We start from the raw sequence: 18,443 nt of genomic DNA on the forward strand, positions 1-18,443 counted from the left end.
TGTTTGTCCTTCATTTTCCTTTATAACATATTCAAAATGGTAAATCGAAAACAACAATAAAATAACAACGTACCAAGTAATGACAAATAAAAAACCAGCAAGTCTCTTATGTTAGAGGAGTATCCTGCCCTGATATCCCCAACGCGAATGTAACACCTGCAGCATTCTCTGACCCAGCACTGATAACAAGGTCCCTGGGTGATTTCACAGTATAAAACCCTTTCACTCTGACAGACCTGGACCAGTCTCACAAAGAAACATTATGAATAACACAAATACAATACGTGTAAGTTCATGTTAGTGTTATGACTGATGTCCAGGGGATGGGGGAAGCAGGCGGTCTGTGTCTCGTCTCTCTAATATCTAACAGTCTGGGTTTTCAGTACAGAACAGCATAAATGAAATTACAAAACCATCTGCTGAAAACAAATAACCATCGCAGCATTTCCCTCCGCCAACACTCTGCCTTCCCAACACCCCTCATTTTCATGCGGAATCTAAAAGACGTTATATTTACAATATTTTACAAAAACAAGCATCACACAGTTTAAACAGCCTGGAAATATGCTCATAACTATCAATTGTGTTACTTTGATCATTATTAGTAGAACAAATGTTTGTTATAAACCTACTAAGATATACATTTTTCAACATAGTAATACATACAAAAATGTGTATTAATCAGAAACAAATATACACTTATTAAGTACAAATTATTGCTCCAGACCTCCGCATATTTCGTACCTAGAGATCACTCTTTCACCTTTTCCACCTCTTAATAAAACGCCTCCCAACAAAAACAATCAAAGGAATCAAAAAACTAATCATCAAGACACAGAAGTTTACATTAAAATGTTCACAAAACATTCAAGTGAAACAAAACAAAAGAAAAAAGTAACTAGGATTATCCGCATGTTTTTCTAATACAAACAGAAATGTTTTTTTTTAAAAGGTAGTTCCTTTCTGCTAACTACAGCAACATGTTAGACAGGACGTGATGTTAAGACAGAATACAGGAAGTCTGAAAAAGATAGCTCCGGGGGCGGGGATATCTGGGGTCAAGGGTCAGTGTTTGCACTGCCAGAGTGGGGTTACCATACAGAGACATGTCAGATCAGCTCCAAGCAGCGTCAACTCCTTTCATCTCTCAGCACTCAGACCTGCAGAGAAACCCACTGTTTGTTACAACGTTTCCATAGAGGAGATTGTATATAGTAGTATCTCTTCATCTGTTTGAATGAATGTACTGTAAATAGAACATGAGTGGCGTGGCAGCAGGCTCACCGTCTCAGTGGTAGCCATTGGTGAAAGCCGTAGCAATCAGAGGGCCCTGTGGAATGCAGTCAGACACAGCAGCGATTAGATGGAGGGTTCTCATCATAATACGACCCCCCAACGCCCTCAACAGCAAGGCAACACTTCACAGCACAGGAGCATGTACACACTTACACAGCAGGTACAATACATTTGATCAGCAGAACTTGTTCATTTTACTTGACTTAGCCCTCACATTTCTATGCAGAACTTAATGCTCATAACAGATCCTCTTAATTTTATACAGTCATAACCTCCCAAGCGATAAAATATACATATATTTACAAATGTATTTCTCACATTTTTGACTTAATTGTGTAAAAAAGTGTAAATGTTCCTGCTTGGTTTTCAGTAACACAGGATTAGACAATGCATCACAATTGCACTGAGGGATCTACCAATGCAAGCCAAGATAGATTTAGGAGCACTGCAATGTAGCATTGATAATTGTGCTATGATAAACTGGATAGATAGCATGCAGACACCTTTTGCATTTCCAAACATGAATAGGGTCTAAAATACCTACGTGATAAGGGCTGTGTCTTACCCCCAGACTATGGCTGAAACCAGTACTTGGGGAGGGGCTTGCAGCACTGAGGTAGCTGCTGACTGCAGACTCCTGACTGGCTGCTGCATACAGGTCTGCCATTGGCCCAGGGCTGCTGGTGCCCAGGAAACCCCCAGAACGAGAGGGGGTGGAGCCTATAATATCAAAATACAGAAGCAAACAGTTAGACAGACAGAATTAAATATGCCAAACAAATACAACATAGTGTTTTGCCAATAATTTTTCAATTCAGTCATAGCCTGATCAATATCTAGATGAGAGAGGTTTCTTCCATCCAGTCATCCTGACTGAGATTTGAATGAGAGAGGTTTCATTCATTCAGTCATCCTGACTGAGATTTGAATGAGAGAGGTTTCATCCATTCAGTCATCCTGACTGAGATTTGAATGAGAGAGGTTGCATCCATTCAGTCATCCTGACTGAGATTTGAATGAGAGAGGTTTCATTCATTCAGTCATCCTGACTGAGATTTGAATGAGAGAGGTTTCATTCATTCAGTCATCCTGACTGAGATTTGAATGAGAGAGGTTTCATCCATTCAGTCATCCTGACTGAGATTTGAATGAGAGAGGTTTCATTCATTCAGTCATCCTGACTGAGATTTGAATGAGAGAGGTTTCATCCATTCAGTCATCCTGACTGAGATTTGAATGAGAGAGGTTTCATCCATTCAGTCATCCTGACAGGTAAAATGAGAGGTCTTGTCCATTCCGCCACCATGACAGATTTGGATGACAGAGGTTTCATCCATACCTCTAGCAACTGCTGCCGCTGCCGCTGCCGCTGCCATTGGTCCATATGCTGTCAGAGGAATGGCTGAGGAGGACAAGGAGGAGGGTCAGGAGGTCAAAAATCCACCTCAGCCTACAAACAGACATGACCTCTCTACACAAGTCAGTCAGAAAAACATCTCTACCATCTTCAGCATGATTTAAAACTCCAACAAATGGCGTTACATAGTGTTACAGGGTACATTAACCAAAAACCTGATGAGTTCAGACCCAGAACTGTTTGGTGTGTAAATACAGCCTAATAACTGGCGTCACAGTGTATGAGACTGGTATGCACAGTGAATGTGTTGTAGCAGACTGACAGCGTGCTGCTTGTAAAGGCCAGAGGAGGGACTGACCTGTGAGCTCAGGGGGGTGGGGTGATGTCAGAAGAAGGGACTGACCTGTGAGCTCAGGGGGGTGGGGTGATGTCAGAAGAAGGGACTGACCTGTGAGCTCAGGGGGGTGGGGTGATGTCAGAAGGGGAGTCCTCTCTAAATGGAATTCTAGAACAGAAACATCAGAGTGCTGTTGAAACACACCACCAGCGAGGCAAGGGAATCATTCATTCATTCACCTGCAGAGAACACACAACTAGGATGAAGACCGTGGAACCCTGAGGTGGAGGGATGAAATAAGAGGAAATAACGAAAGAAGAGAGGGAATGGAAAGAAGCAGATTTACAGAGTGGAAGAATTCAGCTTAACTGGTTGTACAAGCCTAAAATGTTAGGAAGTGATCAAAAATATAATGCCCCCTCCCCAAAACCTTTTCCTTACATACACACACAATCACACAGGAAGCATGCAAAGCACATGCAATTCCACTCCCTGATATTTACAAGCAGCCAATGACACTCAAGAGTGCTTTATAAACTTTGTGGAGGAATGTTTGTGGTGACAATGTTTGTCTGTGTTTTGTGGGAGTTAAATATAGTATGACGACTCAAAAGACACAAATGAAAACCCTAGAAATTACCCAACAATCATCAAATGAGTGGACCATCTTAGAGACCAGGGACCAGTCAAAATGGCCAGGATGATGTCATGAATGGGTAAAGCGTAGGGTCTTACCAGGGAATTGATAGGTATATCCAGGGGTGATGCCAGTGTAACCCCGACTAGCATACGTAGCTGCCTGGAACCCTGGGTAACCTATGGTGAAAGGACAGTCATGGGTCTGTGTTTGAGTGAAACAGTGCTGCCCCCTGCCTGTGAAAGAGGATACTGTCAATGTAACAACAGGTTCATAGAAACAATACAGGCAGTAACATTCTCTAGTCTATTGACTGAAATAATTTACTCAAAATCCCCACAAAACCTTGAGACAAAACTGGAAAATAGTCTATTTGCCTTATTACAGCATTAATTTCTTCCATAGGGTATTTTTATATCCACTTCAAATTAGGTCTGTGTTTCGTGTAGGCATACCCCTCCTCCAACTTTATAAATGTGTAAATATGAATAGGAAAAGTTGACTTTGATCAATATTGGCTGAATAGAAGCATATATATTGTATATATGAAGCAAATATATTGAAGCAAATATTTTGACAAAAGTCATCTTGTCCTGACAAGATTTACACATTCATCGAAACGCCGAGCCAGGGTAACCCTCAAAGAAACAGAGACTTTATTTGAAGTGATTCTAAAATGAGTATTAATTAATAGTGAAATGTAAAAAGAACCATTTTGCCACAAGGTTTAATGGGTTTATAATACGTTAACAATTTCAGTCTATACAAGCCAACAGAAAATGTGGTGTATTCATGCTCAGCTCACAGTTGATCTGATTTAACAATGACATACAGTATCCCCTGTCTCTGTTTCTGGAAACATGTTTCAATGGACTGAATTTAAGATAAGTATTGCACAATTTGGGGATATGTTTAAACTATTTGTTCCACCATTAAATCCCGATAAATGTACCTCATAAATAATGTGAGATACGTTGCTCTCTGAACAGTGCTTCTCAGTCATCTGACTAACTTGGCTACAAGGATACAGTGGCCACATCATAACGCCATTAATATTGTGGTCATCTTGGTGCTGGTGAGATTACCTAGCATGCCAATGCCCAACATGAAGGCGTCCATGCCGTAGGGCATCACTCGAGAGCGCCCCCTGGCTGAGCCCGTGGGTGACATCACTTCCTTGGGTTGGGCCTTCTTACATTCCACCTGACAGAAACAGCCAGCGGGGATAAATCAGTCAACGACTGCAACTAAACAATGAAATTGCATATTGAATTACAAAAAGGGTTTATTTGCAGCCATTCTATGTTACCATTTTGTTGTTTATCTCATGGAAGTGGATCTCACACACTTTCTCCACCACATCCTCATTCTCAAACGTGACAAAGCCAAACCCTGGAGTGGACAAAATACAAATGATGTTTGTGATGAGTCACCTGATGAAGGACACAATGCGAAAGATTTCTAAGAGGGCAAATCAATTTCTCAGTGGGTTACAGTTCAAGGCAAATGCATCACTGCTAACTAACCCCCTACAGTATTACCCACTATAATCATGACTTAGTAACCCCCCCTTAGGGCACTGTTTTTGGCTCATCCCCTCCTCCCTCCCCTCTAGGCCAGGCCAACGTTCCTCCCTCCCTCAGCCCAGTAAAGCTGGTGGACTGTCATAATCGATCAGTCCCAGTGTGAGGAGGTGCTTAAGGAGGCTTTATCCTGAGCCACGATTAACAGACTGACTAATTAGCCTAGCCTCGTTCCTCTCCTCCTGCTCGGTTGCCCCCGGGGGACTGGGGGGCAGGGCAGTAGGAGACGATACAGAGACGCATAATGAATGGGACGATAGCGGTGTTCAGGTACTGGGGGACAGGAAGAAGGTTCCTCAGCCTCACCTCTGTGTCTGTTGGTTGTCTTATCGAACATGAGCATGGCATCGTCGACCTGGAAGAGACAAACACAAACTTCAACGCAACGCACCACATATTGTCTGACCTCATCCCTTCTCAAGTTCTACTGGGAGGCTCCGCAACAGATGGACAGGAGGGGTCGAGCAGGATGGAGGGTGGAGGTTACCAAAGGGGGTGGGCATGGTGAAGGATGTGAAGAAAACAGTAGAAGAATAAACTTAAGGGGGGGGGGCATTTGAAATTCACAGGCAAAAGACAGTCACTGGGAAAGGACTGATTCATGGACATCAGATCTTTACTATTTCTGAATAATCCCTTATTCTACCAACTCTCCAAAGTTGGCCCTTAGCATGTTAACTGTGCAAAAACCTCTTTCAAAGATGGACAATGTGTGAGTGTGTGAAAGAGAGACAAACAGACAGATAAAGAGAGACAAACAGACAGATATAGAGAGACAAACAGACAGATATAGAGAGACAATGGCAGTGGTTAAAATCCACATCACTTCCTCATTCGATCACCCTGTTGCTTTGGACCCTCCCTGCAATGCTGCAGAGAAAAGAAAAGTGATTCCAATGTCTTCATCTCCAGCGGTATCTATTGCCCCGTCTCATCGTAACAATTCCCACTAAACCTGGAAGAGCGTGATGTTAGTGCAGCCCACTGCAACACTGGCGCCACGCTACTGTATGTCACTCTGGATCAGAGAGTATGTTTAAATATTACTCTAATACAATGTTACTTCATCCACACTGAAACAGTGCGATTTTTCACACTGCTCTTCCAACGTGAAGCCCCATTTCACAGCAACGTCTGAGCCGCCTGAGGGAGTCGCTACAATGCAGAGAGACCAGGAAATCCCCGTTGAGGAGGCCTCAACACTTAACGGGCAATGCTAACTAATTTGCATCGCCTCTGGGATGTAACAGTGTTGAACTTAGAATGAGGTGGTGAGCTTGGTGCTACACAAAGGAGCAACTTAGTTTCTACTCGTTTCTACTTTGACATCTCAAACTTTATTTGTCCTTAACGACAAGCGAGGTAGTGTGTATGTGTGTGAGTGAGTGAAAAAGAGAAAGTGTGTGTGTGAGTGAGTGAAAGTGAGAACGTGTGTGTGAGTGAGAGAGGGTGTGTGTGGGTGTGGGTGTGTGTGTGTGAGACAGTAAAAGAAAGGGAGAGGTGAAAGAGAGAGCATGGTGAGGTAGAGGTAGAGATAGAAAGTGGGGGACTAAATGGGGAGGGAGAGGAACAGAGAGTCAAAGAATGGGAGCAGGAGAACAAAGAGGTGTGGAGGCTTTGTCTGTTGGCACAGTCATAAATCCTCTTCTCCTTGTGCCTCCTCTCTCTCACTCTATTTCTCTCTCTACCTATGTCCCTCTCTGCCTCTCTCTCTCAGTCTGCCGGTCTATCCGTCCCTCCCTCTCTCTGGCGCTTCCTCCACAGTATGGACGCTCGGATATCTCATCCAGCGATCCACAGAAAAATACACACCAGTAAAAACATACAGCTCCGGAAGAAAATGAAGGGACCACTGCAAATTGTACGCTTCTGTTCCTCACTCAAAACTTTCCTTTTCAACTTTTTTGGAAAGGAAAGAAAAAGGTGCAGTGGTCTCTTAATTATTTCCGGAACTGTATAATAAAAATGGATTAAATATATCACACTTATTATAATTCAAATATAGTCTTAAAATAATTTCTGCCGAATAATTTCTTATGGGAATCTGGGTTTTCATCCAATGCCTTTCATGTTTTTAACAAAGCCATGCACATGGTTCCAACCAACTTTGTGACAGAACCGCTGGTTCCTAGGAGGTTCCACTAGAACTGCTACGTTGTGTTAGTGAATGTCAGCGTGAGTGTGTTTGCGCTCGGGGACTCTTGGGCAGCTTGCACTCAGAAAGGTCAATGGTGAGAGACGGACGGCTGCAGCCAGTGTGAAAGAAGACCTGTTGGCCTTAGCACTCCTTCCACTGTGACATTTCAGTACCCCCCCCTCCTTCCTTACTAAGCAGGCCTGTCTCTTTCCAGGTCAAGCCCCACAACACAGAAATGGAACCACACTCAACTACAGCAAATTAAAAGACGTACTATGAAGTCTACAATTTGAAGGAAGGTAGAACCGACATTACATGTTTGTCATTGGCATGTGCCACATAGTTATCACCAGATATTAACCACAAGCACCCATTGAAATGGTCAAACATAGTATCCTAATTTAACTAAATGTTTCTAAGTGAAGAACAGTCCTTCATAGTGAGATGTTTTAAACACGGGACATTTGAACAGTGCACTGGACAACATTCCCCTCTTTCCCTCTCCTCTTTCCAATGCTCATCCTCTCTTTTCCTCTCTCCATCCCTCTCTCCACCCCCTTGTCCAGAGCACGCCAGGAGACAAAAGGCCCAGTGAGGCAATGTAATCAGGAACTTCCATGGGTGGTTGGAGCCTACATTTGTCAATCCATCCAAATCTCTCTCTAGCTCTCATGTCATTCATGCTGTTTTATGATCCAGAGGGAAGCCCTTCGTGTGTCAAATACAGTAGTATGTGATGAATAGAGGATGTATCATTTCAGTTATCAAGACTTTTAATACAATATTACATAATCAAACTCTGCCCGGACTGACTGCACCAGATTGACCAATGGCTGACTAAACTACATAAACAAGCTTTGCCTTAGCCTATTATCAGGGTTGAAAGCTAATCTAGTTAGCATCCAGACTCATGGGTTTATCCCTTCACCAGTTGAATTGACACCAACTGCATAGGTTACCTGTGGCCACAAATTCAAGATTTGCACATTTAAAATAGTTAGTGTAAACACAGAGTGGTACGTGAAAACCACAGTGGACCTCCTTAAGAAAACTGTTCCCTGTACACAGTAACAAAATATTTGCCTAGCTTTGTTCGAAGATATAATACTCCCACTAAATCCCTGAACCATCTCTCTGGCCTATTTCCACTTCTCAACAACCAACCTCAACCCCCCCACCCCACCCCACCCCCCCACCCAGGCCCTCCCTTCTGCCTTCGTTACCCCTTCATTTACTCTCTCAGCTCATTTCAAAGCCCTTGGAATACAGTGGGAAGAGTAAGTACACTAAAGGCACTTCAATAAATACGGATGGATATTAAAACAAAATCAAAGTGTGAAGAGCTGAAGACAGTCTAAAGTGACCAGTATGCTGGTCTGGGTCTGTTTTGACCGTTGGTCGACCACTGTTATTGTTATACAAGTCCTGGGTTGACAACCCCCCCCCCCCCCCCCAACCCCTCAACACAAAACCCCTTGCCTGCTGAATTACTTTGGGACAATGGGCAAGCCGGGTCACCACGGTAACGAGCCAGGAGGGGGTTGGGGGTAGGAGCAGCTGTTGCATCAGATTAATTCAGATTCTGATAATCCCTCCCCCTTCCCCACCATCGCCACTCACTCCCTCCCCAAAACTTTTTTCTTCGTCTTCACCTAGTGCTCCATATCACCTCGAAACCTCTTCCCTCTGGCAATACCCTCTACATCTATCACAAGTAACTCTCCTTCCATCGAAGTCATTATTCCATTCCACGTCGTTTCTACCCATAACTCAGCATGCAACACTCACCTCCATTCCTTCACTCAACAACACAGTCTGACAAACAGATCCACACACTTGTCTACCTTCTACTTTTTAATGGCTGTCCTAGATCACATGCTACTTACCTTTCCAAACTGGTCAAAATACGCCTTGACATCCTCAATAGTGGTGTTCACAGACAGTCCCCCAACAAAGATCTTCTTAGTCCGAGTCACTAGCTGCAAGGGAATATGGGTACATTTGTGAATGGACAGAGAACAAATTAAAGGCCCTGTGCAGTTTAAAAGTTTTTTTTGAAGATATATACCCACTATAATATTTACACACTACCCTGAAATTGAAGAAACTATCATCAATCAATCAAATGTATTTTGTAAAGCCCTTTTTACAACAGCAGTTGTCACGAAGTGCTTTTACACCCAGCCTGAAACCCCAAAGACCAAGCAACAACATGGTTGATGCACAGTGGCTAGGAAAAACCCCCGAAAAGGGATGAAAGTTATGAAGAAACCTAGAGAGGGACCACTCTTCTGGTTGTGCCGGGTGAACATTTTAAGAAGTAAAAATTGTAATAATTAATTTATGCATGTGGGCTGTGTCCAGAGTCTGTAAAACATAATCCAAGTCAGCAGCATGACCAGATGGACAGGGACAGGGACAATAGCATGATGCCCTTCTTGCTCAAGAGTTGTTTGAAGAAAGAAAAACTCATCTCTGGAAATGAGATGTTGATCATCCAACCATCAAACCAGGGTATATGAATGTAAATGCACGTAAAAATCTCAAAATGGGATTTGTTTTCTAACAACGCCACACTGAGCATTTCAAAGACCAAATCCTCTTGTCTTTTTGAAATAAATAAGCCTACAGTGTGATTTATTTATTGTGTCCATACAGTGATGATAAGTAAAACTCAACAGACCTCATAAATACCTAACAATGATAACTCAAAGGATTACGATGTAACATTTACTGTGTCATTGGGCCTACAGATACCATCATCATCATCATCATGCTTGTGTCATCATCTAAATTATGAGTGAATTCAGGTGCCAACAGACAGTTTTTCAAATTCATGAAACATATGAATGACAAATAATGTTGACGGATGAGGTATCCCTGCACAAGCATAACCGACATTTTTTAATAAACATCACATTATGAACAGCTTGTGGAAAAAAACTATTGTTATGATGGTGACCGTTAATGCTGGAGATCTTGCCGTATACACTTTAAGCATTCAGGAATGTACAACGCAAATGATTGTGCTGAATAAGGTGTTAACAAAAGCCACTTGATCACATAAGAGTGTATTGCGTGTACAGTGAGGTCACACAATCAGTCACATTCATCTTATTACAAGGCATTAGCCCAGATAGAATGGGAAAAGCTAGAGACAGCAAACACTGGCTATACTTCTCTTTCCCAGCAATGTCATTCACACAGGACACACTACACTCACTCACCTTGGGCTGGGCTCTACGAGGAAACGCAACTTTGGGATCAATCTAGAGAAGTTAAGAGGAGAAAAAGACAGTTTAGAAAAACAATTCAATACAAAGAACAAGCCTATTTTTTCAGATAATTCTAGGTAAATCCACTCCATGGTTCTGGTCTCTTCGGGTTCCGCTCCTTGCCTTAACCTGTAAAGGTTCCATGTTACGGTTCTAACCATGCAACAACACATCATGAGAACTACAGTCGTAACACAAGTCGAGGACAGACAGAGGGTGAATTTGTTTCTCAAGGTGGGGAAGAGAAGACGAAAGAAATGTTGTAAAATTTGCTTCTTATAAAGAAAACGAAGGAACTCTTTTTTAACTGCAAAGCAAATGGACTAAAATGTGCACCAGCCAGAGTTGGTCTCAGTGATTATTATTGGTGAGGTTGTGCAGGTGGAATGTGGGGTAGTTTTGCAGTGACAAAATCACGGAAGAGCCTCTCCACTCTGGGTAACCTGCCTTCAATAGTCATCTCCCTCTTTTAGTCACCAACATGTCACATGTGATCCCCTGGAATCTCACACAGGCACTACAGTCACAAACGCACTTCACCTCCGCAAAAAAGGACAGAAGCAGAGAGACACGGACGGAGTGAGTGGAAGAAAAGGAGAGACGGCACAGAACAAGAGTAAGACGAGGAGTTTGAATGGTCGGAGGAGAGAGCCGTCATCCTCACAGCTGAAAACATGTCTGCCTCATTTGGTTTGTTCCTCTGTTTTTGCCTCCTTCTGCTAAAACATCATGATAGTGAATGTTTTCTAATGAGTTTACGATGTCTGCTCTGAAACAGCTATCACCAACAGTGGAGGAGCTGCGTTTTCCCACATTGATGGTGTGTTGATGGCGACGATAATTATGAAAAAAAAATATTTTAATTAGGCTGAAAAAATCCAAACCCACTGAATTTATAGTCATACTGAAATTTGTTCAGATCGTGTATAGAGTAACTACACCATGCGCAAAAAAGATGCATCTATAGAGACTATAGAACAGGAGACCTCTATAGTATTAGTCTATGCTGATCTAATAGAACTAGAGAACAGCTAGACTACTCCACTCTGAACTGTTGTTATGCTATGAGACAGTAAGACAGTACAGTGCTAAGAGCACTATATTAGTCTGTAACCATGACAGGGTAGAACTACAATAGAGTGCTAGAGCCTCTATGGTAAACCACAAGCATTTACCAGAGTAAAGTACAGTGTTTGGTCTACGTGTCAAGTGTGGACATCACGGCAGGTTCTATAGAGCAGAGTAAGAAGGCTAGGCTAGACTGGACGGAGTATCGGATGCAGAGTCTACTGTTTAGTTCTATTGTCTCTAGACTACACTGATAGTCACCTCCGGTCACCAACACTCCTGATGTCCAACACTCCTGTGCACATTCAAAAACAAACAGACATACACACACACACACACACACATACATACACACACAAACAAACAAAATCAACATACAGCAACCAAAACACAACCATGGGGGAAGATATTGACATTAGACATTTTTTTTTTTTAAACAAAATGAAAGACCCAAGTATAGAATTGATGTGAGAACACATTGAATGACTCCCTTTTTAAATGCGTGACACAAAGTAAAAAAAAAAAAAAAATACTCAGGCAAATTGTGTAAAATGAACTTGGAGAATTGTTCATTCAAAGGCTGCAGAGAAGGGAGGACCATGGTAAACTTAAGGTTGGTTTCAGGGAGAAAACCATGGCCAAGGTCCAGAGAGCTGAGCCTAAGAGCAGGTGGGTTTATCAATTCAGGACAATCCTTTTGACAAACTACAGTCTGACCATGGGCAACATTTGGTGAGCCCAAGTAAGAAACAACACACAGACTCTCCCTGTTGATCAGAGGTTTCAGGGCTCAAACAACCTGTAAGACATCTGACTCAACAACCCACACTTGTTACTTTCAATCCTATTACTGTATTTGAGAGCCATGGCAATCACAGATCTGGTGATTCCTTCTGCTAACCTCTGAACTATTTAATCTCTACTAATTCTATAAGGAATAATAGAGTACATTATATTAGGATGTGTTGTAGGCAGTGTTTACACAGGCATTTCAAATATTCTAACATTCTTTTCGACCAATCACCTCACACATTGGATTTCAGATCTTTTTCAGTGCTGAATCTGGTAGATCAAATGACCAATTAGAGAAATCAATATGAGAATTGGGATTCCTTTTAAAACTAGCCAAAATGCTTTGATGTCTATTGTATGAGTAGAGGTTGTTACTTTCCTTTACTGGGCCATTAGATTGTGGGTGCATAGCAGGTGTGGGGGGGGGGGGGGGGCACTAATGATGTCTACACTCAGGAGTAACACAGTTTAAACATTAGTAGACAGAATGTTTAGATAGAAACATGTTAATACAGTTAAACACATTTAGACAGAAACAGGTTTAGACAGAATATGTTCCACCAGCTCTATATTAAACTAATGTTGTTATCATCATTAGATCTGCACATTGGATTATCCTTGTGTTAAAGCTATGCTTGAGAATTGTAGCATTATAAAATATCTTGTAAATATCATTTTACCTCAAACACTATCTTGAAAGAATTAGAGCGCAATCCCAACCTAGCCAGGCCCTCAATCAAAACCATAGGGAGCTACTATAATCTTTCAACAACAAACTACAACAATTCCTCTTAGATAGATGATAGAAAGATAGATAGACAGATTGATGGACTACTCCAGTCACATGCAGACAGTGTGCCCAGCAGCTACATATGAAAGTCCATTAATTCCTCTACAACTCCGAGAATAGTTTCCTCGTACTCTCCCTTCTGAGTAAACCTCTCTCCATTCTTTTCCAGGAGCAGTTCAGTCGGTCACAGCATGGCACATTCTTTCTGTTGCCAGTGGAGAACTCACTAACAGGATAACCTGCCTGTGGCCGAGGGAGAGGGGAGAGGGGGCTGGGTATTCTGTCTAAACTAAAGCCTACTCTACTCACCATCCCTCCCCTGTCGCTGGTCACTGAGCCTTCTCCGTGCCAGACACACACACTAAGCTGCAACAGAGCACAGTCACCCCGTCCACTCTCAGCAATGCTCCCTCCAACTAACGCCAGTCACCTGGTCCACTCTCAGCAATGCTCCCTCCAACACCAGTCACCTGGTCCACACTCAGCAATGCTCCCTCCAACACCAGTCACCTGGTCCACACTCAGCAATGCTCCCTCCAACTAACACCAGTCACCTGGTCCACTCTCAGCCATGCTCCTTCCAAAACCAGTCACCTGGTCCACTCTCAGCAATGCTCCCTCCAAAACCAGTCACCTGGTCCACTCTCAGCAATGCTCCCTCCAAAACCAGTCACCTGGTCCACTCTCAGCCAAGCTCCCTCAAACACCAGTCACCTGGTCCACTCTCAGCCATGCTCCCTCCAACACCAGTCACCTGGTCCACACTCAGCAATGCTCCCTCCAACACCAGTCACCTGGTCCACTCTCAGCCATGCTCCCTCCAACACCAATCACCTGGTCCACTCTCAGCAATGCTCCCTCCAACACCAGTCATCTGGTCCACTCTCAGCCATGCTCCCTCCAACACCAGTCACCTGGTCCACACTCAGCAATGCTCCCTCCAACACCAGTCACCTGGTCCACACTCAGCAATGCTCCCTCCAACACCAGTCACCTGGTCCACTCTCAGCAATTCTCCCTCCAACTAACACCAGTCACCTGGTCCACTCTCAGCAATGCTCCCTCCAACACCAGTCATCTGGTCCACTCTCAGCCATGCTCCCTCCAACTAACACCAGTCACCTGGTCCACTCTCAGCCATGCTCCTTCCAAAACCAGACACCTGGTCTACTCTCACCCATGCTCCTTCCAAAACCAGTCACCTGGTCCACTCTCAGCCAAGCTCCCTCAAACACCAGACACCTGGTCTACTCTCACCCATGCTCCTTCCAAAACCAGTCACCTGGTCCACTCTCAGCCATGCTCCCTCCAACTAATACCAGTCACACAGTGAACTCTCTCACCATGCTCCCTCCAAATAACATAGAAATGTAAACACTAAGTTTTATTATGAGTTAGACTATCTGCTAATCTGGTATCCAAGGCATTATCATTTTCAAGGATATTTGTTTGTGTCTTTTTTCTTTGGAGGCAGGTGTCATGGAGACACAGAGATGAGATCATGGCACTTAACCATTACAGGCCCGATTGTGACACTCATAATGCCAAACCAGACAGTTACAGTAACCTTTGACTTGGTCAGACTTTTTCTCCAATGTTCATTCACAAACGTCTTTCCCTGCTTCTGTGCATGTTAATGCAGGACCACTGTCCTACAGTGAAGCAGTCCTGTTGCATAGGTCCTGCAAAGCCCTAACCATGAGTCCTCATCGTCTGTTACGAAGTGCCTCTCTAGTCTATACTAATCTTCCCTGTCTGTATCTATAGATATGTTGAGATGGTGTGCACAACACAAAAGGGAAGAAAGAGCCTCAGCACATTTCAATACACTGACCTACCCACAGCCATCACCACTCCCACCCTGGAAGGGGGAACTCAGCCGTCCCTATGGCGACCAATGGGCAGCATTGTTCACAGACCAGCCCACATTCATTATGGACAAAGACACACACACACACACACACCCACATACAGAGTTCTACAAACATAAGTTGCACACAATCTTTCTAGAACCACACACTCAGTGTGGTTATATTTAAAACAATAGTGCTACTTTTGATACGGCTGATTGAGTTCTGACATTTTGATTTGTTTTCCTCGTAAGGGATTAAATAATGGCCTTCTATATGGTAGTAGGTGTTCTGACATTATTTAATAGCCTTTACACGATAAGGTTGGGAATATCATCATCTCATCCCAGTTACACCAACACCTGTAGCTTATTAGTTGAAGTCCATTCATGTATTTGTTCACAAAGACATACTGAAGTTATTTTCAGTCATTAGGAACAAATGACTTTCAAACAGAAATAGAGAACAGAATGCAGACAGATGATGATGAGTTTAAACTTGCTATGTAGCAGAGACGGTTGCTATTGAGCACAACCCTGTCTGGGACCCCCAGTTACCATGGAAATTGACACTGAGTAACACTTTCTTCACCATTTCACTGTGGGAGGGTGAAGAAAAGAGAGCCCATTCTGTAGCCCAGTCTATTCCTGAGCTTTCCAACATGTCGATTTTAGATCCCACTCTACATGTAACGAACACTTGCAAATCATGATGGGGACAACATCACCCAAAACTATCTGACTAATAGCCAAGTTAAGTAGCCTGGTTGAAAGGCTGTTACGGCAACTTCTTTAATAGGGCAATATAAAGACATGCTTAGATCTAAATGTTTTTATTTATATTTTTATGTATATTTCACTTTCCCAGAGATAACAATAAAAACTTTGAGAAAATCAGAAAAGAACTAGTGTAGTCAAATGCCTAAAATATTAATATAATGTTTTGATCAGTTTTTAAGAGTGGAAATGGGTTCTGGTACTGGATAAGATTAATGTAAACAGAAATACTATAAATGGATTAATAACTCACTGTTTTTGAATCCAACTCATGTCTGGTTACTGCCAAAACTGAATCCACACCAGCCTGGTCAACAAAAGTGACAAATCCAAAACCCCTGCAAATAAATGTCAGAGTATAAATTAAAAAAATCTAAGTATTGGCACATATAATAATAATATGAATGAAGCAGGCCTATGTCATGACGAGCAGTTGAACTAGTGTGTTGTATCAGAGCGGGCTTTTCTGATAGGGTGTCGTACGGTGCACGCCTCCCTCACCTCGAGCGCTTAGTAACTGGATCCCGCATCACCATGCACTCCTTCACCTCGCCATACTTGCAAAAGTACTCTTTCAGTCCCTCTGAAAGAAAGAACAACAAATTGTAAGATAAACGATGTTTTAGTATGTCGGTAGCCTACAGCGCTGGTTTTATGTTGTCGACAGAATTGTCAATATATTCTAGTTGTCAGTAAATTATAATAATGATTGACATTATTGTACTTCTTATTCTTTATAATATTTCTGTGATTGGTAAGTAGATGTTTAAAAGTTGACAATGACAGCCTATACAGAATTGTCTACAGTTAGGTTAAATCAACGTATTGATCAATTAACATTACATTCAGGACAACATTCATGCCTTAGGGATGATACAAGGGATGTAACAAAAATATTTTTTTCCGATAAAAAGTGCACCCCTATCGTCTTGACTTCAGTAATAGACTATTAGGCCTACCAAAGGTGTATTAATTCGTAAACTTCTTTATTTCCAAAATCAAATCAGTTTTTCACGGATTTTTGGTTTAAGGACAGTAGTATTTTTTTTCACAATTAGGCTACTTGGGGATTGGCATTCTTTATTACATGCCCGTTTAGTCTAGACTACTTGTCTATGTTGAATGAGCGCTTTGATTTCAGCATTGGACCACAGAACTGATCTATACGTCAAGCAAGTGTATCAAAACTCAATAATCGTTTTTAGAAATCTTGAAACTTTGACGGATTCTTATTTCCAAATATAACTTTCTGACTTTACAACAGCGTTAAGGTAGAGAGTGACGAGAATAAATACACGGCTGATAAAGTTTTAAGTCCAGAAAAATCTTACCTTGTGTCGTCTGCCAGCTGAGACCGCCTATGAACATTTTGCTAAAAAAAACAAAAAAGACATTTAAATGAAAACGCAAATATAATACGTAGGCTAATATGCAAGCTTTGATGTTATAGGTTATCGTGGGCATCTAAATGCTTTTTTTATTCGACCCGTAATAGCGATATTTAATTCACTTCTTCCAAGATACACCCTTATTAAACCCCAAATATTATTTGTCAACAAAAAAAATACATAAATGAGCGGTTTCTCTTTGAAGATGAGCAGTGCCATGGACCGACAATACAAAAAGAGAGATCGTAGTTTCTCCCAACTCCCGGGTTTTTCTCGGAGGTGTGTCCGATTTCAGGACTAGGTAGAGCCGACGGGGGAAGGTAGGTTTACCAAGGGTCGTGTGGGGAGTCCGTGGAGGACAGGCTGCTCTGGCTCCCTTCCGTCTCCATTGCGTGCCCGTGTGTTCAGACTGTACCCTGTAGCCTACCGTATGGAAAAACAGGCAGTGGAGTGATGGGGCGGGGGTTTGGCCAAGGGTTAAGGGGGAAACGGGCTGTTGCAGAGAGGAGGGACGAGTGCATCGGGATCGGGCCCAAGGAGAGTGGTAGACTCCTCCTCTCTTATGCCCGCGTGTTCCTTTCATCCTGCTAAGCGGTGCACCCCTTTATCTCATACATTATTTCGAACATTTTACGCACGTTTTACGCACGCTTATCAATATCCAATTGGCTTAAAATACTCTACTTTTTATGTGTTGTAGTTTATGGTCAGTTATAGTACTTCATACATAATTGGAATACAAATGTTTGTTGTGGTGTGGGGTTCCTATTTATACCAAGGTGGTAAGGTAGGCTGTGTTAACTTTAATGACACATTTCCGAAAAGAAGCACAGAGCTGTAATAGTATGCCAAGTGGTCTGGGTCTTGAAGGCACAGGAGGAACTGCATGACCACTTGACCTTGATGTTTCTCCTCATTTGCTTCAAGTGTGATATTTCAATAGTTTCTCATCCCCTTTTATGAACTCGCTTCATTTTATATGTAATACCTTGTACATATGTGAACACTACTCAGATAAAGACGTACTAGGTTATTCCAAGAGAATTGCCCTGGGCCCAGTGATCTTTACCTATAGCCTCGGGGTAGCTGGTTCAAACTGCCCCCACTGCCCCTGTACTCCCTCTTAACAGGCTTAACTTAGACTCTATATCAGTACC

At 42.6% G+C, this 18,443-nt stretch overlaps 1 protein-coding gene across 10 annotated transcripts; it reads right to left on the bottom strand.

The window, feature by feature from the left end:
* On the bottom strand, positions 1-17,848 carry msi1b (musashi RNA binding protein 1b). Of its 10 annotated transcripts, none has more exons than XM_034296518.1 (16): positions 17,617-17,844; positions 17,230-17,270; positions 16,400-16,481; positions 16,152-16,236; positions 10,575-10,616; positions 9,234-9,326; positions 5,517-5,565; positions 4,937-5,019; positions 4,713-4,830; positions 3,726-3,863; positions 3,230-3,268; positions 3,102-3,158; positions 2,636-2,698; positions 1,862-2,016; positions 1,285-1,330; positions 1-1,160 (listed from the first exon to the last, which is right to left on the bottom strand). In XM_034296518.1, the coding sequence occupies exons 1-15, from the start codon at positions 17,673-17,675 to the stop codon at positions 1,289-1,291; spliced, it is 1,146 nt and encodes a 381-aa protein (XP_034152409.1). In that variant the 5' UTR covers positions 17,676-17,844; the 3' UTR covers positions 1-1,160; positions 1,285-1,288. The 10 variants fall into 10 exon arrangements, with proteins under 10 accessions (XP_034152409.1, XP_034152410.1, XP_034152408.1 ...); XM_034296519.1 differs by having other exon boundaries at positions 1,841-2,016; positions 3,726-3,806; positions 17,617-17,841; XM_034296517.1 differs by having other exon boundaries at positions 1,841-2,016; positions 17,617-17,841.
* Between the last annotated feature and the right edge of the window lie 595 nt (positions 17,849-18,443).

Source organism: Esox lucius, chromosome 13, assembly GCF_011004845.1.
Source record: "Esox lucius isolate fEsoLuc1 chromosome 13, fEsoLuc1.pri, whole genome shotgun sequence".
Taxonomy (NCBI): domain Eukaryota; kingdom Metazoa; phylum Chordata; class Actinopteri; order Esociformes; family Esocidae; genus Esox; species Esox lucius.

Coding starts and splice junctions, on each gene's coding strand:
- msi1b (XM_034296517.1), bottom strand. CDS start 17,675: ATGGAGACGGAAGGGAGCCAGAGCAGCCTGTCCTCCACGGACTCCCCA. Junction 4,831..4,936: donor ATGAGATAAACAACAAAATG/GTAACATAGAAT, acceptor TGTTTCTGTCAG/GTGGAATGTAAGAAGGCCCA. Junction 2,699..3,101: donor CCACCCCCCTGAGCTCACAG/GTCAGTCCCTTC, acceptor TGTCCTCCTCAG/CCATTCCTCTGACAGCATAT.